Source organism: Bos grunniens, chromosome 22 (assembly GCF_055505025.1).
Source record: "Bos grunniens cultivar Pamir isolate PY7600 chromosome 22, Bosgru_T2T1.0, whole genome shotgun sequence".
Taxonomy (NCBI): Eukaryota; Metazoa; Chordata; class Mammalia; order Artiodactyla; family Bovidae; genus Bos; species Bos grunniens.
Window position 1 is genome coordinate 57,796,817 of NC_141186.1, and position 23,595 is coordinate 57,820,411.

The 23,595-nt window shown below is 53.4% G+C and overlaps 1 protein-coding gene across 8 annotated transcripts in view; it reads right to left on the minus strand.

Annotated features, from left to right (window-relative positions):
- The window catches only part of FGD5 (FYVE, RhoGEF and PH domain containing 5), a 121,771-nt gene that overhangs the window by 1,554 nt on the left and 96,622 nt on the right, over window positions 1-23,595 (minus strand). For 4 of the 8 annotated variants that reach the window (XM_086368735.1, XM_086368736.1, XM_086368740.1 and 1 more), the window contains exons 11-20: window positions 20,187-20,258; window positions 19,221-19,289; window positions 14,947-15,030; window positions 13,397-13,476; window positions 12,077-12,176; window positions 11,643-11,843; window positions 9,605-9,734; window positions 7,875-8,005; window positions 5,068-5,196; window positions 571-725 (exon numbers count right to left, since the gene is read on the minus strand). In XM_086368735.1, coding sequence (XP_086224861.1) covers window positions 571-725; window positions 5,068-5,196; window positions 7,875-8,005; window positions 9,605-9,734; window positions 11,643-11,843; window positions 12,077-12,176; window positions 13,397-13,476; window positions 14,947-15,030; window positions 19,221-19,289; window positions 20,187-20,258 — 1,151 coding nt within the window. Of the gene's footprint in view, window positions 1-570; window positions 726-5,067; window positions 5,197-7,874; window positions 8,006-9,604; window positions 9,735-11,642; window positions 11,844-12,076; window positions 12,177-13,396; window positions 13,579-14,946; window positions 15,031-19,220; window positions 19,290-20,186; window positions 20,259-23,595 lie in introns of those variants that run through there. The other 4 variants (XM_086368737.1, XM_086368738.1, XR_015151886.1 and 1 more) reach the window with 3 other exon arrangements.

Genomic DNA, 23,595 nt, shown 5'->3' on the forward strand with positions numbered 1-23,595 from the left:
AATTTGAAGGTTTGTGGAAATCCTGTGTCCAGCAAGTCTAGCAAGCAGCACCATCTTCCCAACAGTATTCGCTCACTGTGTGTCTCTGCAGCACATTTTGGCAATTCTCACCGTATTTCAGACTTCTCCATTGTTAGTCGACTTGTGGTGATCTGTGACCAGTGGTCTTTGATGTTACTACCGCAAAAAGATTATGACCTCTTAAAAGGCCCAGATGATGGTTAGTACTTTTAGCAATAAAGCATTTTCCAGTTAAGGAACGCATACTTTTGTAGACATAACACGACTGCACAGTTAACAGGCTACAGGATAAACACAACTCGTGTATGCACTGGGAAACCAAAAAGCTTGGGACTCCCTTGACTGCCACATGCGCTTCATTGCGTGGTCCGGAACCCCACCCACAGTCTATCTGAGGTCTGCCTGGGAACTTCAATCTGCTCTTCTGCTGTGGCCCAAGGGACCCTGACAGGACAGGAGGGCTGGAGAACAGAAGCCAAAGCCCAGGGTGACAGCTGGTTCCCTTCTGAGAGAGGAGAGGGGGGAACCCAGGACTAGTTATTTGAGTACCTCTGAGCCAAACTGCTATCCTCGGCTTTGAAGCTATAAAATAGGGTTTTCTTGTGGTAAAGATGAAACGTAGGGCTGGCTTCGCTGCTGCCCTCCTCCTTGCTTGACGCAACGGTGAAGCCAAGCAGGGGCATACTCTCCAAGGCCACTGTGTCCTGCAGAGAGGCAGAGGGGAAAAGGACGTTAAACATGGCAAGACGCCCATCAGCAGCTGAGTATCCATGCTCTTCACCCCTACTTCCTGCCAGCACCAGTCACGAGGAGGGAGACTTAACATTCTGTAACAGCGTTTACAGAGTCCTGAGACTTCCACGTTATCTTGTTTAATCTTCTTGACGGTCATGGAAGGTGTCACCACCATGCTAAGAAGAAACTGAGGCTCAGGGAAGGTAAATAATGCCCCAAGATCACACAGTGTGGAAGGGGCAGGGCCAGCACTGGAACTCATGAACCCGTAAAACTGCGCATTCCTTCCACTGATTTGGTGTGTCTGTGACTCAGATTTTCCACTGTCATTACTCCTGTTAATGTATTCTGTGCTCAGCCCACCATGGTCTCTTTCACAGTGCTTCAATATGGAGCACTCAGGGCGTCCGTGCTTAAAATCATGGAGTTGGGCGGAAAAAGAGCGAGCTTCTTATATGTAGATAAAGAGCGTTTTATAATAAACACACCCATATTTATGCACAAATACACGTTCATACAACCATAAGATCGTACGTGAACAGAGATAAGTGGTTAAGCACATTAGAATGACTGTAGGAGAGAAGGGGGAGTTCAGTTTGTGTATAAAAGGCAATCAACTTTTTAAGACTGCTGGATCAGAAAAAACATTCGACAAAATTCAACATCCACTCATGATAAAAACCCTTAGCAAACTAGGGAATAGACAGGAACTTCTTGGGTCTTCCCGGTGGTACAGTGGATAAGAACCCATCTGCCAATGCAGGGGACATGGCTTTGATTCCTGCTTCAGGAAGATTCCACATGCCACAGAGTGGCTCTGCCCGTGTGCTACAACCACTGAACCTGCACGCCTACAGCCTGGGCTCTGCAACCAGAGAAGCCACGGCATCCAGCTCCCCCGCTCCCTGCAAACAGAGAAAGCCCTCGTGCACCAACGACGACGCAGTGCAGCCAGTAAACAAACAGAAGGGAACTTCCTTCATCTGACAAAGAGTATCTATAAAATACCCACCAATAACATCATACTCAATAGCGAAATACTTAATGCTTTTCCCCCAAGACTGACACGAAGCAAGAGGGCACTGCCCGTTACCAATTAAATTCAACACTGCGCTGGAGATCCTAGTCATCGCATTAAGGCAAGAAAAAGAAATAAAAGACATCAAGATCAGAAAAGAAGAAGCAAAACTACCTGTGCGTAAAAAGGACACGTTTGATTACAAACAACTATTAGAACTAATAATGAATTTAGCGATGTCACAGGATAATTAATTGTTGTCTTTTAAAAACATTTTTGTATTATCAGTGAACACTAGAAAATAAACTCCACTCAAAACTGCATCCAAAAATAAAGTACTTAGAATAAAGGTAACAGAAATGAGAGAAGTATAAGAATCTCTATACTAAAAAGTACAAAACATTAAATGCAGAATTTAAAGAACTAAATAAATGAATTATTCATGGATTGGGAGATTCAATATGGCTATGATGTCAATTCTCCCCAGATAGATATATAGATTCAATAATCCCTGTCATAATCTTAATAGTCATTTTTATTGAAATTGACACATTTATATGGAAACACAAAAGACCCAAAACAACCTTTAAAAAGAACAAAGCTGGAGGACTTACACAAGGCTTACTATAAAGTATTAAAACCACATTAAGATACTACTACGCTTTCACCAGAATGGCTAAAATTAAAGCCTGGCAATACCAAGTGTTAACAAAGGTGGAGCAAACAGAACTCCCAAATTTACCTACATCATTGCAGAGACTGTAAAATGCCACATCATTTTGGAAAACTACCCGGTAAATTCTGAAAGACCATATGTATATCGTTCTGTGATCCAGAAATTCCATTCCTAGGTATTCACCCAAGGCAAAATAAAAACCTATTTTCACACAAAAACCTGTATGCAGAAGTTTAAACTGGCTTTATTCATAATCACCTCAAATTGGAAACAACTCAAATGTCCTTCAACTGGTGAATGGATAAACAAAGAGGTATATTCACAAAATGGAATACTACTCAGCCACAAAAGGGCGTGACCAACTGTACGCAACAATATGGATGACTTAAAAACACTGTGTTGAGTGGAAAAATCGCGCACGATTCCATTTATCTGAAGATCTAAAGGATATAACTAACATACGGTAGGAAAAAAATACAACCTAGCGTGTTGCCTCTAGGGATGGGGGTGAGGTGAGGATTTACAGGGGTATGCTTAAGTCAAAACTCAACAAACAGTATCAAGATTGGTGTACTTCCTCATATAAAAGTTGTACTTCAAAAGAAAAAAAAAGATACACAAATATTGAACTCTTAGGTAGAATCAGCTCAGTTGGTAAAGAGTCCGCCTGCAACACAGGAGACCTCGGTTTGATTACTGAGTTGGGAAGATCCCCTGGAGAAGGGATAGGCTACCCACTCCAGTATTCTTGGGCTTCCCTGGTGGCTCAGCTGGTAAAGAATCTACCTGCAATGTGGGAGACCTGGGTTCGATCTCTGGGTTGGCAAGATCCCCTGGAGAAGGGAACAGCTACCCACTCCAGTTTTCTGGCCTGGGCCGTGAACAGTAGGACAGGACTGAGCGACTTCCACTTTCACTGAGTGGCTTTCACATTCGCTTTTCAGGGGGAATTATACTTGAAAAGCATCAGAAAGCAAGATGGACGAGAGACTAACAGATACTTGATTACAGTAAAATGTTAACTGTATAATCAAAATTCCTCCGTTTCTTTATGTTTGAAATTTTTTGTAATAATATATTAACTACATAACAAAATATTGGAAAAATGTAAAAGATTCCTATATATTTCTGACAAGCACTCTCTCCCAGGGCTGATGCTGAGTAGCAAGTTACATCAGCTTTGGGTTACCTCAGGGTACGTGATGGGGCTGCATGGCAGTAGAGACAGTGAAATCTGCCCATCCACGTTACCAAGTCTCCGTCTTTTGATGGAATTTGAAAGCTTGGCCTGTCACTGGTTTAGGCTTATTGAGCAACTATACAAGTTCCTCTCTCTGAAGAAGTGGAAGCATCCTGAAATCCATCTTTGAAAACCAACCCACACTGTCACTTCCACAACAACCGTCGCTCGGGACATAGACCGTCTGGCTTTTCCATTCTCAGACAGGATCCTCACTCTGATGGTCGGTTAACTGTCAATAGCTTTTATCCCCCAAGCGTGTTTTCCACGAGATGCTCTGTGGAGGAAGGGCCTGCTCTCAGGACAGCTGGGTGCTCTCCACACCTCGGGGACCCACAACACACCCCTGTGCACCCCCCTCAAGCGCTGCTGTGAAGAAGTCTCACAAAGTGTCCACTCAGTTCTCCCAGAACCCAGGTCTCAGAGGCCACCCCTCCTCGGGGAGGGTGTAGTTCACACAGCACCCCTGTCCCTCAGGCCCACAAGGGGTCCCCTCTGTGTGTCTGGGATCCTGGACGGCGGGGCTGACTGCAGCCGCCACAGCTGCAGGTTCCTCGTGAGGGGAGCTTCACGCCCCCACAGGGGACATGCCTTCTGCCCGGTCGCCAGCACCCGTGGTCAGGGGAGAAGGGCCCGCCCTGTGGTGATGTGCTCATCCTCGTGGGGAGAATGTGCTCACCCTCTGCAGGAGGGGAGAATGCATTGAAGGCCCGTTTTCCAAAGCGGATTTCGCCTGCGGAAACCATCAGATAGACAGCGGGGTCTGGACCTGGTAAATCTTTCTCTGTATCCCACGGGTTCAGCCCGAGCCAGGACCAGAGCGCCCCCTGCCGCGCAGCCGCGCTCACGCCTCTCTGCTGCAGAAGCAGGCTGCACCAGGACCCTCTCCCCGCTGCATTGTAGCAGATGAAAGTCTAAGATGCTGTGATACACATGAACGTCGGGCTTCTTTAGTAAAGAGCTGCCATGCACGAAGCAATACGGTTCCCTGGCCGGTGCACAGACACAGAGGACGGTATTTTCCTCAGGCTCTTGGGTTCCCGCGCGAACAACGGAAGCGGAGGGCAGAAAGGCGCTCTCTCTGAGGCAGCGCCCTCGATTGCTGCCCCCCACCCACCCCGGGGACGTGCCAAGGCCTCGCGGCACCGGCCCTGCCCGCTGCACCACCTGGGCCCACAAGGGGACGGCCGGCTCCTCGGAGAGACAGACGCGTGGCCGTGCACCCGCGTGGCGCCCTCAGAGAAGACCTGCCCGCCGTGGCAGCCGAGCGGGGGCCAGACGCAGGCCCGCGGCGCGCCCGGCCCCACGCGGCCGGTGTGAGGCGACGCTTAACCCCCGGCCCCCGACAGCAGAGGAGAGAAGGCGGGACCACGCTACCTCACGGGCCGCGTAGGTGTAGAGCACTTTGCCGTTGATGACGAACCAGAGCTTCTTCCAGTGCCTCTTGCCCTTCTTACACCGGTTGAGGTAGCCGCTGATGGCGGAGCCCTCTCCGGAGGCGGCCACCTGGCGGAGGGAAGCAAGCGGGGCGGTCAAGGCTCCGGCGGGTGGACACGGTTCCGACGGGACCTAAATGACACTGAAACCGGCCGGCGGGGCATTCGTGCCGCTCTGGAGTCGGGGCGCTCGGGTGGTCTCGCGGTGCATCCGGCCCCTCAAAGGCCGCATGACGGGGCCGGGTTTGAGAGACAAGGTTGACGAAGGGACCCGAGACCCGAGAGTCGAAAAGTGCCTGCAGGAGGCTGCCCTCTGGCGGTGAGGCAGATTCCTGGTTCTCTCGTCTCAGCCCAGGACCCCGAATCACAGAACTGCAGGTATCTATCTGGGTGAAAGTTTCTTCCTCATAAAACTGGTTCTTATGCTTTTCAGCTTACTTTTTCCCTCACATTTAAGAGGGGATCCTTTCTTTTTTAAGTTGTTTCCCTAAAAGGTTGTATGATCTCCTGCCTAATGAGTTTGTTAACACCTCTTAGTAGCATCGGGGCTTCCCTGGTGGCTCAGAGGGTAAAGCGTCTGCCTGCAATGCGGGAGGCCCGAGTTTGATGTCTGGGTTGGGAAGATCCCCTAGAGAAGAAAATGGCCACCCACTCCAGTACTCTTGTCTGGAGAATCCCACAGACGGAGGAGCCTGGCAGGCTACAGTCCACGGGGTCTGTAGTGGGACACAGACCGACTTGACTTTCTTTCAGTAGTATCAATGGTGTGGTCTTTTGAACACGCCTCTCACAGGGGCTAAGATCACAGGCCTGGAGTAAGACCCATCTCGGGTTCCAACACAGACCCTAGCAATCACTAGAGGGGTGAGGTGAGACCACTTACTTCCTGTACGTCTCAGTGTCCTGACTAGTTAAACTGGAATCAAAGGACGTCAGACAGGTACCGGTCAGATACAGTGCCTGACCCACAGTTAAGTGCTCCATAAACATTCACCTTAATACAAGAGCAAGAAGGCCAGGTTACAAAATAATGTCATCTGACTTTCTCAGTTCATAGGTGGGGAAACTGAGACCCAGAGGAACTGGGGGTGGGGGGGGATCTACCAAAGATGAAGTTCTGACTTAGTTGAAGAGAGGCCGAGAACTCAGAGCTCTTGGCAAATGTTCTCAAGGTCAGGGAACTCCAGCGTAGGCAGAGGAAGCTACAACCAGCCAGGTGTTTTGAGAAGTACCGGGCAAGGAACCTGCCCCTCTTGGGTCCCCAGGACCCCTCTAACTCGGACAAGCCTCCTCTCCCCACAGCTGACCTGCCGGAGCAGCTCCCAGAGTCTGCGATCTGACCCCATCTGATGCTCCCGGGACAGCGCTCCAGCAGACTGTCCCCTGGGAAGCAGGTCTCACTGCTGGGGTGGGGCTCCTGGGGGCGGGGGAGAGAGTAGCGGGAGGCGGGGACACATTGCTCCTGGGGCTGCTGCGGAGCCCACGGTGTAGTCCGCGTTGAGTAATAAAAAGGTGTTGCTTAGGGCAAAACCTGCCAACATGGCCTGGGGCAGGTCCACACGGCACCTGGATCACGGTGGCCTGATGCCTGAAAGGTGAGAACAGTGGTTCTCAAACTCTGTACCCATGGCACACTCAGGTTCCGTGAGTTCAGCTCCTGTTGACAGGACTGTGGGAGTGAGAGGGTGGTCTTTTCTCAATTTGTGGCAAGAGACTAGTTAATAAGTGAGGAGACAGCCATGCAGTGTAAGAAGTGTGAGATTTGTGTGGACAAGCTAATGTGAAATTATGATATCAAAGATAAAGTGAAAGAAATGTATGGAAGATTCAGAGTATCATCTTTTGAGTTAAAAAAAGGATCTATGATCGTCTATCTTAATTATGTATATGCATAAACATTTCTGGAAGCATCCGTAAGAAATCTGACGGCAGTTAACTTTGAGGGGTGGGACTGAAGGAGTCTGGGGAGGGAGAGAGAGAAACTCAATTCTCATCACACATTCTTCTGTCCTTTTGAAAAAAAAAATTGTTATCACGTAAGTGTTAACTTCCACGATTTTTAAAATACAAAAGGAATCAAGCTAATGGATAGAACCATACTCACTTAAAATTTTCATCCCTAACACTTTTTGACCCTTGCCACCTGCTATTCAATAATGAATATTTAAAAATACTTGGTAACAGCTGCTCAGTCTTCTTTTGACGGCTTGTATATTCACGGGCACACATTTGTTTGTGGTTATGATTAGAATACAGTCAATAATCTGGTTCTGTCTGCAGAAAGGAATTGAGTTGGGCTAATTCTGAGGTTTCCTGGAAAGAGTCCTACAGCCTTTAGGAGGCCCACCACCTGAGCCTGTGTGGGATCCCCAGGATGAGACAGGGATGAGGTTTGAGGGGACCAGACTCGGGAGGGCTGAGCCAGGCCGAGCGGCTTTAGACCCAAGTGCTGCAGCGCTGTGTGCATCTGGGGATGGGTCAAGGCTGGGGGGCCGACGTGTCTCCCCGCACCTCTGACAGCCACTCGGGCTCCTGTTCTCTGCCACCAGCGGGGGTCTTCTCGGTCACACCCAGGAGACGGCCTATGCTTCAGGGCGGCCTTTGTGAGCACGAGCCAGAACGCCTCCCATGAGGGATGCTCTCTAACGTGTCCTCAAGAGCCTGGTCCGGCTGGGGCAGGGGGTCTGAGGACCCAAAACCTTCTAAATCCCCCTGGCCCCCAGGAAGGCAGCCCTATACCCGCCTCACCTCGGTCAGGGCTGACGGGACTTTCCTCTGCTTCCTGAAGGCCGAGGGGTTGATGCTGTGGAAGACGGACGAGAAGGCGCTGCTCGAGAAGCGGGCGGAGGAGAGGGGGAAGCTCATGCTCAGGGGCCGCTCTGCAGCAAGACAAGCCGCGGGGAGGGAGGTGAGCGTCTGCGCCCATGGCAGGGGACACAGGCGCCTCCAAGACCTGAGCTCCCGGCCCTCCTGAGATGGCACCCGGCCACGAGGGGTGGGGTGGGGTGGGGTGGGGGTTCCGTGTGACCCAAGAGAAGGGGTGCCCCCCCCGCCCCGCTAACAGAGCTGGAGTGGGGGCAGGCTTTCCCGATGCTGGCTATGCCTTCTTCCCCGTGTCTACAGAGGCCAGCAGTCCTCTCCACGGCCCCGGGCAGCCCTGGGGTGGAGGTGACCGAGGGGAGTCTCTGGTTTCAGGCCCAAGATCCACCCTGCTCCCTCTCTGGCCGACCCTGAACACAGGCGCTCACAGGCCCTCTCAGCCACCTCGAGCTCTGCTATCCGAGGACCTTCAGCCCCTTCCCCGACCACAACGCCTCTGGTCTCCATCTCGACATCCTCATTCCAAGAGGGCCGCAGGGGACCCAGGCCTGAAAACAGGGCCGCTGGGCAGAGTGATTTGAGTGCCTGCCTACTGGCCTCGTCACGGAGACGCACGGACCCAGCATGCCATGTCTCAGACACGTGTCCCAGGCATGTCACCCAGACACGTGTCCCAGACACATGGACCCAGACGTGTCACCCAGACACATGTCCCAGACACGTGACCCAGACACATGGACCCAGACACGTGACCCAGACACATGGACCCAGACACGTGTCTCAGACACGTCACCCAGATACGTGTCCCAGACACATGGACCCAGACACGTGACCCAGAGACATGGACCCAGACACGTCACCCAGACACATGGACCCAGACACATCACCCAGACACATGACCCAGACACATGGACCCAGACACGTCACTCAGACACATGGACCCAGACACGTCACCCAGACACATGGACCCAGACACGTCACTCAGACACATGGACCCAGACACGTGACCCAGAGACATGGACCCAGACACGTCACCCAGACACATGGACCCAGACACATCACCCAGACACGTGACCCAGACACGTGTCCAAGACACGTCACCCAGATACGTGTCCCAGACACGTCACCCAGATACGTGTCCCAGACACATGGACCCAGACACATGTCCTAAATACGTGGACCTAGACATGTCACACAGACACGTATCCCAGACACATGGACCCAGACACGTGTTCCAGACACATGGACCCAGACACGTGACCCAGAGACATGGACCCAGACACGTCACCCAGACACATGTCCCAGACACGTGACCCAGACACATGGACCCAGACACGTGACCCAGACACGTGTCCAAGACATGTCACCCAGATACGTGTCCCAGACACATGGACCCAGACACGTGTCCTAGATACGTGGACCTAGACATGTCACACAGACACGTATCCCAGACACATGGACCCAGACTCAGCTGCTATGGAACCCTTCCTCTGGGGGCACCTCTGGATTTTCTACAGAACCAACGGTCGGGGAGAAGGTGCTCCAGAGCAGGGTTTAAACCCTGCCTCCTCCTGGAGGGCAGCATTTTGTCCAGAGACCCCCAAGAAAGCGGCTGGGAAAGGCCGTGTGGGGAAGAAGCGGAGGGTGGTCCGCGGTACCTCTCATAATGCCTGGGGCGTCCCCGCCCCTCTTCTTCAGCTCCCCGTAGCAGCCGTCACACACCTTGGCCATGCGGTCCTTGAGGTACTTCAGAGGGTACTTGTTCCGAGAGCAGTTCCGGCAGACGATCTGGGGGAGATGGGGGGCCCGCGGGTCACAGGGTCTCACCCTCCCGGCCCAAGCAGAGGACCATGTCCGACCCCTCTGCCGACCCGCCCCCACCTCCTCGAGGGCCTCGTGCTCTGAGCAGAGTTATTATGCTCCTCTGCAGGTGCTTATCTGTTTTTCTTTTTAAAAAATTATAGAAAATTATAAAATAGTATATAAAAAATTATATAGTTTTTATTTTTTAAAAATTTAATATATATTTAATGTATAATTTTAAAAAAATTATATATATTTTTATTATTTTTAAAATGATTTCTTGTCTTATGCTTGTGCCCAGTCATGTCCAAGTCTCTGCAACCCCATGGACTGTAGCTTATAATACCAAATGTCATATTTGTAGCATATGATACCTAATATAATATCAAATACCTTATAATACCTAATATAATATTATAATACATATTATGTATTATATACCTAATATTATAATACCTATAATTGTTTATAATACCTAATAAAATGAAAGTTCTGTGTGAAAAGTGAAAGTCTCTCAGTCATGTCCGACTCTTTGCAACCCCATGGACTGCAGCCCATCAGGCTCCTCTGTCCATGGGATTTTTCAGGCAAGGATATGGGAGTGGGTTGTCATTTCCTTCTCCAGGGGATCCTTCTGACCCAGAGATTGAACCCGCATCTCCTCTGTCTCTTGCATGCAGGCGGATTCTTTATCCACTGAGCCATCGGGGAAGCCCAATAGAAGTGACATATAACATTATATTATTAATAGTTTCAGGTATACAATGCAGTGATTCAGTGTATGTAATATAGTTGGCTCTCCATGTCTGCGGGTTCCATATCCACAGATTCAACCAATGATGGATCGAAAAGATTTTTAAAAATTCTACAAAGTTTCAAAAGCAAAACGTGCTGCCAACTATTTGCATGGAATTTACACTGTATTTATAACTATTTACACAGCATTTGTAACTCAGCTGGAAAAGAATCCGCCAGCAATGTGGGAGACCTGGGTTCAATCCCTGGGTTGGGAAGATCCCCTGGAGAAGGGAAAGGCTACCCCCTCCAGTATTCCTTGCCTGGAGAATCCCATGGACAGACAAGCCTGGCAGGCTATATATAGTCCACGGGATCGCAGAAGAGTCAGATACGACTGAGCAACTTTCACTTCTTACACAGCACTTCTATTCATTAGGTATTATAAGCGATATAGAGATGATCTAAAGTATGCTACAGGATGTGTGTAGGTTACATGCAAATGTTACACTGTTTTAAATAATGGACATGAGCATCCTTGGATTTTGGTATCCACGGGGATCCTAGGATCCTAGAACCAGTCTCCCGTGGATATCAAGGGAGACTGTATGGTGAAATCACCACAATGTCTAGCTAGCATCCATCACCACACATAGTTTACAAATTATTTTTCTTGTGCTAAGAACTTTAAAGATCTATTCTCTTGGCAGCTTTCACATATACAATACAGCTTTTTAAAATTAATTTAGCTTTTATTTAGCTGCACTGGGTCTTGGTTACACAGGGATCTAGTTCCCTGACCAGAGACTGAATCCTGTCCCCTGCGTGGGAGCATGGACTCTTAGCCAGAGGACCACCAGGGATGTCTCTACAATACTCTGCTGACTATTATCACCAAGCCGTAAGCTTTCTGTTTTCTGATGAGCCTGCACCCTTAACCAAGACGGGATATTCTTCCTCCCGGGAGAACAACCCCATCCGCTACAATTTCCTGCGGGAAGCAGGGTGGTGGAGTGGAACGGGTCTGGGTTTGGAGCCCTGGTGGGAGGGCATCAGTAAAAGGTGAATTAACTTCACGCCCCACCCTGGGCCCAACCCGCAGCAGCCGCTGGACACCCCCCTGGTCCCCAGCCCCTCGCGCACGTCTCCGTGCCTCACCTTGCCGCAGGCGTGGCAGTGGTGGCGCCTCAGGGTGAGGGAGAAATCGCAGCCGCAGTTCATGCACATCATGACGTGCGTGACCGGCACAAGGGTCGGGGGCCTCTCCCCCAGGCTGACCCCCAGCCTCTCCCGTATCTGGAGCAACGGAGTCAGGCGGGCAGCGGGGTCAGGAGACCAGCTGGGCCGGCGCCCCCCTTCCTGTAGGGCGGTGTGTGTGTGTACAGAGGGGTGAGGTGGACTCCACTCTACACCCCACCCCCCCACCGCACCCTCCAGGGCGCCGAGCTCAGTTAGAAATGGGCCGGAGGGGCCAGGCTCTGGGCTGCACGGGGACCGCCCTGAGCTGGGCCGCGGGGAGGACCCAGTGGTGCCCCGGTGGAAGGAGGTGCTCGACCCCGCGGGTGCGCGGGGGCCCAGGGAGGCCCGCTCACCTCCACGCTGTGCTGGAAGGCGGCCAGCGCCTGGGCCTTGTAGTCCTCGGGGAGGGCCCGGCTCACGCAGCTGTGCCACTCGTCCCTCTCCGCACAGGAGCTGCAGGTACAAGCCTGATTGAACGAGGGCCATGCACCCTCTCGGGGTAGACCACGTCCCCGAAGCCCCCGCCACGCCCCACCCCACACCTGAAACCCCGGCCCGGCCACCCGCCAGACTTGCACAGCGGCATGTCTGCTTCCAAGCAGGCAGCCTCGATTGTGAGGTGTCTCTGGGCCTGGCCTGTAAACGTGGGAACATCAAACACTCTAACTCCCAGGGCGGCTGCAGGGACCAGATGACACGTGGGGGTGGAGGACTCTGCCAATGACAAAGCACTGCAGAAGCAAGGGGTCCCACCCTCTCGGAGGGGTGTGCTGGCCGGGGGCACAGAGCCAGGCACCACTTGGGGGGCAGTGGGCAGATGCTGGCAACTGTCACTATCTCATTCTCTCTGTCCTCCTCAGTTTCCCACACGCCCTCCCAGTCATTCACTCATTCAGAGCGCAGACATCCCACCTTCCCCTCTGGGCCTGGCAGGGTCTCCTGAGAGGCAATGCCCCCGAGCAGCCGCCAGGTGGAAATTCTCACGGAGCCCACTAGATGTCGCTCCAACCCTGCCACCGTGCCTAGAGCAGCTCCTGGCAGAAGCCCCCTTCCTGGTTTCTGAGCCCCGAGCCCCTATCCCAGCTCCAGCTGGTCTTCTCCTGGAAAAAGGGCAGGGGGACTCTTTCTTTGCCAGAAACCAACAAAATGGGGACCCCAGGGCAGAGCCTGAGGGCCTGGGAAAAAACAGCCATCTCTGATAGAAAGGCCTCACCCCCAAAAAAGTAAAAGGGAAAATAAATCGATGAGTGTTCACCTCTGATGTTTCTCACACTCTCCAGATCTGGCAGCCTAAACACAGACTATTTTACGAGCTAAGGTGCACCATGCACTTTTCACTGGCTTTGACCTTTCTTACTGCTGCAAAGACCCAATGATTCGTAGAGTTTTACAACAAGGAGATATTGTTATATTTAAGCAATGGGCTCTGGAAACCCCTGAGATTCCACGTAAAATTTTATGTGTATGCACATGTTTTCTGGGGAGAGAAGCCATGGTTTTATCAGATTCGCCACATGACTGTCCAAAACCGGACAAGAAATAACGGAACAAAAGTCATTTACCCAAAAAGGACACCAAAATAAAACTGACAACACATTCAGCGTCTGCGATTCCAACCTTTCCCACGTGCGAAATCCTGCCCCACACTCCCCCGGTCCTTCCTTTCCTCATACCTGGCAGACAGAGTCAGGCAGGACTCGGGAGTCTCGATCTTCAGGGCGTAGGGCACTTTCTCCATCACAGGGCGGCTGACCTGGAAACCAGGAGCGGCCCTCAGGATGGGCACGGGAGGGGTCCTGCCACCGCCCAACTCTGAGCCTGAGCTTCCTCACTGCGAAGGGCAAACCTTTCTCACCTGGAAGATGGGGTGTGTGTGTCTGTGTGTGTGCATGTGTGTGTGTCTCTGTGTGCGTGTGTGCACAGTGGGAGCCCAGCTGCTGACTCTGACTCTGTGGCCACCCGCTGACCCCCAGGAAGGCATCCTTCTCGGAGCCCACTGTGCTGGACAAGCACCTGCCCAGTGGGCACCCTCCAGCACGGCCTCTGTCAGACTCCTGAGCGGACGGATGCTTTGGCCCAAAAGGGGAAGATCCTCCCGGGTCAGCAGGGTCACCCTTCTCCAGGTCGGGGCCGCGGGAGGGAGACAGCCCCCTGCAGGCCGCCTTCAGCTCTTCCTCCCTTCCAGCCCTCCACCCTCCCAAGTGACAGCCCGCACATACCCCATTCCCCCACTTCGGTGCTTCCCTTTCTAACCCAGTCCCCACGATGGTCGGGAATTACCTTCCTAAAACTCCCGGCTCATTGAAAATCCCCATCAGCTCCAACCAGCCCCGTATCTGGGACCCTGGTCACACTGAGTGAGGTCACGCCTGACCCGGTCACACCGTCCTGTCTCTCCAAGCTCACCCACGAGACTGTCCAGCTGAGCCGGCCTCTCTTAAGAAATAGCTGCCGCTTGAACAGGCATTTGCACACTCGCGTGCGTTACTCAGAGCAGCCAAAAGGTGGAGGCCACTCTAGTGTCCACGGATGGACGATGGGTACACAAAGTGTGGGCTAGCCTACACCCACGATGCAGCACTATTCGGCCTTAAAAAGGAAGGAGGTTCTGACGCTTGCGACCACGTGGACGAACCCTGAGGCTGTTATGCTAAGTGAAGTAAGCCAGTCACAGAAGGACAAGCATCGCCTAGGAGTCCACTTATATGAGGTCCCTAGAGCTGCTGAGTTCATAGGGACAAAGAGTAGAATGGTAGTTGCCAATGCCTGGGGGAGGAGAGGGGGAGAATTAAAGAGTTTAAGGGCACAGAGCTTCAGACTGGAAAGATGAAGAGAGTGCTGGGGATGGCCGGTGCAATGGTACACCGTGAATGCGCTCGATGCCGTCGAACTGTACGGTTAAAACACGGTTCCAACGGCAAACGTACATTACGGATATCTTAACCACGATCGATAAACACACGTCTGCTTGCTTCCTCTCTCCGCATTCTCCTCCCCCAATGGACCCCCTTCCTTGTCTCTCTTCCGCGTTTATCCAAATATTATCCACTCCGGGCAGCCCTCCCTCATCCCACCCTCCCTGAGCTCCCGACGACAGAATCCTGGGGCAACTCACAAGCTGGGGTCCTCCTCATCTGCAGGCTGTGAGTTCCACAGGCAGGGATGTGTCTCCTCGTCCCCAGGGCCCCCGCCACCCCCAGGGCCCCTGCTCCTGGGCTCTTACCTTCATGCTGGCCACCGCCAATGCGCTCTTCAGCCGGTACTTCCCGTCCTTCTGGGGGTACGTGTACAGCAGCACATCACTCATCTGGGGAGAGGGGACCCCGTCAGACGTGTCTTAGGCCCAGAAGGCACGTGCTGGGCATGTCCTGGAGCCTCACTGAACACAAGCATCTCGCATTCCCAGGGACCAGGGGAGCAAGGGCACTCTGGGCTGAAACAGGAGACCCCTTCTCCGCAATTTCACATGGACACAGAGGAGCAAACGCACACATGCCCACAGGAAGTCCGGGACGGGGATGTCGGTATGAGGTTTATCCAGCACCACTCCAAAGGGAAACAACCCAAACACCTATCAGTGGGTATCAGGACACGGAACTGTGAACTGCGGCACGTTCACAGCTCGCAGCCACACAGCAACCAGCGGGCAGACAGAACACGCCTGACGACAGGGCTCAGCCTCCAAGACACACCAGCGAGAAGAAGCCGGACTGTGGAGTCCACGTGGCTTCACAACATGTACATGAAGCTCCAGAACAGCTCATCTGCACTGATGGAAGTAAGGGCAGCGGGTGCCTGGGGGACAGTGAGGGGAGGTGCCCTGGGGAACTTCCGTGGGGCTGGATATGCTCCGTATGTCGACCCAAGCAGGTCACATGTCAATATGCAGCTGTCGACAGACACCAACATATACACTTAACACTGATGAACTCTCTATCAAGTCAGCCTCTAACAAGCAGAGTTAAGGAAGGGAGGGAGGGAAGGGGAAGATTCTTGGGGACAGGGAGCTGGCGGGTCCTGTTCACTGCAAATTAGATAGCGTTAGTCACGGCCGACTCTCTGTGACCCCGTGAACTGTAGCTCGCCAGGCTCCTGTGTTTGCCTGGAGAATCGCGATACTGGAGTGGGTTGTCATTTCCTCCTCCAGGGGATCTTCCCCACCCAGGGATGGAACCCGCGTCTCTTGCATTGCAGGAAGATCCTTTACTGTCTGAGCCTCCAGGGAAGCCCATTCACTGATGCACCTCCAGCAACACAGCTGATGCTTAATTAAGGTTTGTTGAATGAACAACTGAAGCTTGCCACCCCGAAGCAGGGCAGACATGCAGAAACTTAAGCCACTCTGCCTTCAGAGAGAGTGTTTCTGTCTGGCTAAGTGCACAGCATGAAGAGCCGATGGCGTCCTCCAGGTGGCGCTATGGGCCGTCCAAGCCTGCTCTGCTGGAGCTGAGTGGCTCCAGACAAGCTGTCTCGCTCCCCGGGGCCTCAGCCGCCCCATCTGCCAAGTGGGGAACACCACCACCCCCACTTCACTACAAGCATCAAGGGAGAGTGGCCCCCGGGGAGGCCCCATGCGTGGGAGCCAAAGGGGATCAGGAAGACGGGGTCTGAAGAGGGGGCGGGAACTCAGGGTCCGCGCTCCTCTGCCCGCAGACAGCGTCTGCAGAGGGGGCGGGATGGGCGAGTTTTCCTGCCACTGGCTCTCCTGGTGCTTCTGGGACTGGCCTGGGCACTGAGCCGTGGTGCAGTCTCAGGCAAGCCCTTCCTCTCTCAGGGCCTCACTGTCTGAACAGAGTTGGAACAGACCAGGGTCGGCAAACTGTTTTGTAAAGGGCCAGATATTCATGTACAGATGTGAGAGCTGGACCGTAAAGGCTGGGCGCTAAAGAGTTGATGCTTTCAAACTGTCTTGAGAGTCCCTTGGACTCCCAGGAGGTCAAACCAGTCCATCCTAAAGGAAACGAACACTGAATATTCATTGGAAGAAGGACTGATGCTGAAGCTGAAGCTCCAATACTTTGGCCACCTGATGCTAAGAAATGACTCATCGGGAAAGACCCTGATGCTGGGAAAGATCGAAGGCAGGAAGGAGGAGAAGGGGACGACAGAGGGTGAGATGGTTGGACGGCATCATCGACTGGACATGAGTTTGTGCAAATTCTGGGAGATAGTGAAGGACAGGGAAGCCTGGTGTGCTGCAGTCCATGGGGTCGCAAAGAGTTGGACCCAGCTGAGCAACTGAACAACAAAGAAAGAAGTATTTCAGTCTCTGTGGGCCAGATGGTCTCTGCTTCAACTGCCTGACTCAGCCATCGTCTCCCAAAAGTAGGCACCAGAGACACTCAAGGAAGAACGAGTGAGGCTGCACTCCCAGAGACCTCCCTCCACAAAACAGGGGGCCAGCCGACCCCCGGCCCAGAGGAAGCTTCCAAGCCCTGTCCGGCTCTGTTGTTCTAACACTGACAAGAACCACTGGCCAGGCCAGGCTGAGCCCCTGGCAGGAAGGATCTCAATTCGGGCCCCACCGTCCCCTCAGGCAGGCGCAGAGGGGGAACCGAGCCACAGACAGGCTAGACTCCCCCCTCCCAGGTCTACAGAGTTCATCGTGGAGGGGTCAGGATCACGAGTGAATAAAGGTGCCTCCAGGGCGTGCAGGGTGGTGTGTTTGGGGGTGGCCACACCCCGCCCATCCCTAGGGAACCCACCCGTGTCACCACGGTGACCCCGCCTTTCTGCGGCTACCCCTGGAGCCACTGCTGCCATGGCAACGCCACCGGCACCCAGGGCTCTGTGAATGGTCCAGGACCACATGGCCTCCCTGCACGGCAGCGCCAGCCTGCCAGAGTGGGGGCTTCTCAGGGGAGGTGACAGGTGGTGGGGAGGATGAAGCAGAGGGAGAAGAGCCTCTGGACTTGGCTCCTCTGGTCTTTATATGGAGCTGAGTGACCAGTGAGGCCGGGCCAAGGCCCCGGGGCACAGGCCACAGAAGCTCAGCAAACCTTGGCAGGCAGCTGCGGATGAGACGCTTCCAGCCAGGCCCGCAATTCCCCTGTTCAGGACTGTGAGGCCAATCTGGAATTTAGCCCCCCAGCTGGCAGGGCCATTGGAGACCACCACACCCTGCCAGCCCTACGAGTGAAAGCGCCCATCTGCACCTGTGACTCCACCAGGCCAACAGAGGTGTTCCAGACACACCGTGTTCCTCACACCTCTACCCTTTGCTTCTGCTGTTCCTGCTCCTGAAATGCTCTTCCTTCATCCGCCTGACAAAACTCCAATCCTTCCTTCCAAGCTTAACGCGGGTACGGTTTTCCCCAGGGAAAAAAATATACAAAACACTCAGCATACGGCACAGCACCCAGAGAACACTCAACAAATGCCAGCTGCCCCTGTGCCATCCACCTTCCTATTTCCCCACTCTCCTGGATCCTCTCTTTCCTTCCATATCCCCCCCGCCCATCCCTGAGATTCTGCCCAAACTACTCTCATAACTCAATCTTTACCCTGGACACTGGAGGTTGAGGGCAGAGAAAGGGACCCTTAGCTATTGGGTTCCAGCACCCAGCACACAGGAGGTGCTTCAACAGAGAGAACTCCTACCCACTGACTCGGAGCCTTTCCACTTTTACTTTGCACACAATTCTAACAAAGTGAATGGAGACTGTAATAGCAGGAACAAAAACTGACAGCGAATGGTAGAGGAGCAGAGAGAAAAATTACTTCTAGCAGAGAGGAGAACTTAACAGGCAAAACACCTCGGGGGCTCAGGACGGGGGCCAGGACCTGCGTAAAGCTCAGCATCCGCTGCTGTCATTCAGTCGCTCAGTCGTGTCTGACTGTCTGCGACCCCATGGACTGCAGCATGCCAGGCCTCCCTGTCCATCACCACCTCCCAGGGCTTGCTCACACTCATGCCTGTTGAGTCAGTGATGCCATCCCACCATCTCACCCTCTGTCGTCCCCTTGTCCTGCCCTCAATCTTTCCCATCATCAGGGTCTTTTCCAGTGAGTTGGTACTCCCCTCCAGGCCTGGACGTGCCCTGGTGTTCCAGACTGGGCTGGGACGTCATTAAGGACGTCCCTCTGTCCTGTCCTGTGCACACTGTAGACAGGGCCGGGCTCAGCTCAGAGCCCTGGCTTCCTTCGGGCCTCCGCCCCCGACCTGCTAGGAGGGCCAGCCAGGTCAACTCTCCTTTCTGGGTCTCTGGTGGCTCACATGTCAGATAAGGCAGCTGAACAGTTACCCCAAGTTTAAGACCCTCCTGGTTTTAGGAGGGGCACGTGAATAATGACATCATACGTCACAACATTCCCCTGAAATCTTTCAAGTAATACCCGAGGGAGAGGCTTAAGCCCTCAGCTTTCCGCTTTCCTGGACGATCCTCGCCCTAAGGGGTCGGCTCTGGTCTCCACGGCCTTCCTGCCATCCTCGGGTAACGGCCCCCAAATGCTTCACAGAACCTGTAGTCCGGGCTTGACTGGAGGCCGGGTACTTACCAGAAACAGGTGCCGGGGGCGTCTGTTCTTCCCTGTTACTTTCATCAGCGTCCCTTCTTTCAGAAACTCCTGTGAGCAGAGAAGCAGACCTCGGTGATCAGGCTGACCCTCTGCTCCGTCCAGCGGGAAACCAATTACGGTGCCTCCCGGAGCTCGGGTGAGCGGCTCATGGCAGAAGCCCCCTGCCCAGGAGCCATGCTCCACGCCTGGTGGGGCAGCCCTGGAGACGGGCATCTGGCCTTTGGGGAGCACCCTCTTTGAACCACACCAACCCAGACAGCGGGCCAGCCACAGAGTGGTCCCAACAATGACTCGGCCCCTGGTTTGCTGCCATGGGCATCCGATGAGAACAGAGCCTCTGAGATGCCAGTTTGCTACAGTGGCTGAAGACCTGCAAACAGTTACGACAGCCCCCTCAATTCTGGAGGATACAAACAGATGTCTGATCGTCTTCACTAAGCTGAGGCCTCTGGCCAAAACGCCGGGTGGGGTTTACACCTAAGTACCATCTCTCACTCCTGCTGCTTGTCCTTTGAGGACCGGAACGGGTCAGGAATACATTTTTTTTTTTTTTTACTACTCTTGAGCTGAGTTTTGTGTTTTCCATTTGGAAGCTTTAAAGTGGGTAAATCTGTCTTTTAAAAAACGTTGGGGTTCCTGAGAGATGATTTCCCAGCCACTGGACTAAACTGAGGATACTGGTGTCTCTTCTGAGAGGAACATGGAACCCCAATGGCACTGCTTTCTAAAGGCCCTGAGAGCAGGAAGCCCGAGGGGAGACGGCCAGGGGCCTGCGGAGCCCAGTACAGCCCTTGCCCTCCCGCCCTCCCCTCCCCCTGCCCCCCTCCATCCCTGCCTGTGGGCACCTGCGGCCAGGCCCGTCTGGGGCCAGCCCAGCTGAACAATGGGGCTTATCAGGGCCTCACCCACCTGCCTGCCCGTGCCCTCCGTGGTGGAGGCACTCACCCTTCCTGGCTGGAGGAGATCCCCTTGGCCCCGAACGCTGTGCTCGATGTGGACCAGCTTCTGAAGGTTTTCCTGCGGGCGGGAGCAGGGCAAGGGCAAGATGGTCAGGGCCCCTCATCTCCTCTGTAAGGAGTGGGCGGCCCTGCTTCCACTTCGGAGGAGGAAACGCAGCCCAGGAGGGACCTGCTCCCAGTCCGACTTCCTGTCGCTGGTGGGACCGGGAACCGAGCCTGGGTCCACGAGATGCCACCGTGTGGGCTCCCGGCACTCCAACTAGTCCCTGCGGGCCTGGGCTGTGACAGTGCCCTCTGTCTGCACGCCGTGGAGATGGTCCCTTGGCCTCGCTATGCCGTCCGATACCCGTTTATCTGGGGGCCACTGCTCCCGCTCTAGCCTGTGTCCCCCGTAACGCCCGGAGCATCCAGATTGCAATAACCCACGTGGCAGAAGCCTCAGGCCAGACTGGCTCTGCGGGCTTAAACCCTTTGCTGAGAGCTCGGTTACTGAGACAGAGTGACCAAGAAAATGCAGTGCCTGCCGAAGAAACGCTCTGGGCTCCCTGAAGAAACAAGTGCGCCCAGGAGCTCACTGAGAATTCACAACACGTACGGTCCCGGGCCCTTCCCCTGTCACAGCGGCCCGGAGTGCTGGAAGGGCGATGACCCTGAACCTCACGCAGGGTTGGGTCTAAAGTCAACGAACATGGTGAAAACTGCAGAGAAAATGCCCTGAAAAGGCCTCGACACCGTCCCCAGTTCAGTTCAGTCATTAAACCATGTCCGACTCTTTGCGACCCCATGGACTGCAGCACACCAGGCTTCCCTGTCCTTCACCATCTCCCAGAGTTTGCACAAAATCATGATGCCACCCAACCATCTCATCCTCTGTTGCCCCCTTCTCCTCCTGCCTTCAATCTTACCCAGCATCAGGATCAGTTTAGGGCATAAAATCCTACCCGTCAGAAAACGTGTAAAAGTTATTCTACCTCTGGTTACGACACAGGAGCTGCAAGAAAACAATGCCCCCACCCTAACAGGGAGAAAAAAGAATCACATCATCTAGAAAAGCAGAACTCTGCTTATAGTTATTGGAGCGCGGGGTCCCCAGGACCCCACCGTGGACACAGGAGATGAATGAGTTATCGCCTCTGGCAACACACAGGGAGGAGGTGGTCAGCATAAAGAAGCTTGAGAAGAAAGCAGCTAAAATGTTAATGGCTTCTTAAAGGTCAGGTGTGGGCCGGTGGGACAGTATTAGAATAGAGGGAGCCCCAGACCCAAGGGGCATGTGGAGGCCCTCGCAAGCTCTTTCCAGGAGTTTCTGCCCGGTGCTTTCAAGGAAGAGTGGGGGCAGAGAGAATCCCCTCTTGGTGCTGAAGGGGTGCAGGCTGCCAACTGTGGGGCTGGCACGAAACCCAGCCCATTTCCCCAGGGCCCTTTCTCCTATAAGACCCTCCACCACCGTGGGAGGTGAGGCTACTCTCTCACTCCCAGACCCTGAGGCAAGGAGCCCATGGCTTCCGAGGCAAGGGCAGAAGCAGCTCGAGGTGCCTGTTCCAGGAAGAGGTGGGTGACCTCTGAGGTGCAGGATCACACACCAAGACAAAGCAGAAACCTGCCCAAGACCCGCCACTGGTACACGGCAGAGGCTGGCTGCCCATGAAGGAGGGGCAGGAACGCCGAGAGCGTGCCAGGCTCGCAGGCCCCCCTTAAGACTGAGGCTTGTCCGCGGGAGCCGTGACCCACGAGCCCTGCGTGACAGGACGCAGTGGTCTAGCCCCGAGGAGGGGAAGGACGCAGAGGTCCCTTCCGTGGTGCAGAGATGGCAAAAAGCAGAAGACGCAGCAGGGAAAGCCCCCGGGCCCTCGGGTCCCACACATAGCAGCAGGTGACAGCAACCACCTTCCGGAGGAGCATGACTGTGGGGGTCTGAAGGGGACGTCTGACGACAAAACCTAAACTCAGCTCAACTACTGACCGCACGGATTCAGTTCCCACCCTTGACGTGACCGGCCTGAGCAGAAAAACAGACACATCCACTGTTAAAGGTAGATGCTATTTCCCACAGGGTCTACAGTCCCTCTGCACATAACGGTGTTCGATCAGGCACAGGAGACACACAAAGCAAGGGAGAACCCTAACCCATTTTCAAGACATAAAGTGTTCCAGAAAACCAGAATGTGAGGTGACACAGATACCGGAGCCATCAGACAGGGACATCACAGTGACTACGACTAATCATGTTAGAGGGGCCGCCGGAAAAGACAGCACGCACGAGCAGAGGGAGTTTCAGTAGAGACGGAGACACACGAGAGACGGAAATGTGAACAGTAAGAAATGTGCTATCAGAAACGAAGAATTCCTAGAACAAGCTTAGCAGCAAATCGAACACAGCTCGGGAACGAATGAATGAACCTGGGGAGGGCTTCCCTTGTGGCTCAGCTGATAGAGAATCCACCTGCAATCTGGGAGACCTGGGTTCGATCCCTGGGTTGGGAAGATCCCCTGGAGAAGGGAAAGGCTACCCACTCTAGTATTCTGGCCTGGAGAATTCCATGGACTATCGGTCCATGGGGTCGCAGAGAGTTGGACACGACTGAGCGAGCAACTTTCACTGTCACTTTCTTTTCAAGCTGAGATTCACCACCTTGAAACAAAAAGAGAAAGTAAGAGTGCAGGCTGAGGGGCAAGGGAAGGACCGAGCACCCAAGAAAAACTTCCAAAATTAATGGACAAAAAGCACAAGCCCAGGAAGCTTGATAATCACAACAGGATACATGCCACTACTTCTCCAAAACACACATATTTAGACATCATGGTCAAACTTCTAGAAGTCAAGTGTAAAGAGACGATCTCGAAGGCAGCCAGTAAAAACGGGACCCATTACATAAAGAGGGTAAATATAACCACTGCAGCAGATTTCTTCTCCAAAACTAGGCAGGATATAAGACAGTGGAGTGGCATCTGTAAAGCACTGAATGAAAGTTCTGGTCAACCCAGATTTCTATACCCAGGAAAAACATTTTTTAAAAAGGAAGGTAAATCGATCAATTAAATGAATGGATGTTGGATGCTAGGAGCCAGGTTTCCATTCCAACACTCCTCTTGGGAGGGGAAATTTACAGAGAAGCCAGGGGAGGAGTAACAAGTAAAGTTGAAGACTCAGTAAGACATTCATATTTAGCTTAACACAGATGGCTATGTACAGAAACGGCTATTCCTATGAGTATATACACAGTAAATACACAGTAAGTCTTTGCTCTGTAGCTGACAGAATCAGAAGAAATGATACTCCAGTAGCAGTGAACATACCATGCCCACATCCTGGTTTCTAAAACCATTATCCAATTAAACAAACCAAGGCTCTCTGGAGAAACAGCTGATTCTAGGACTGGGGCAGGACACATGCA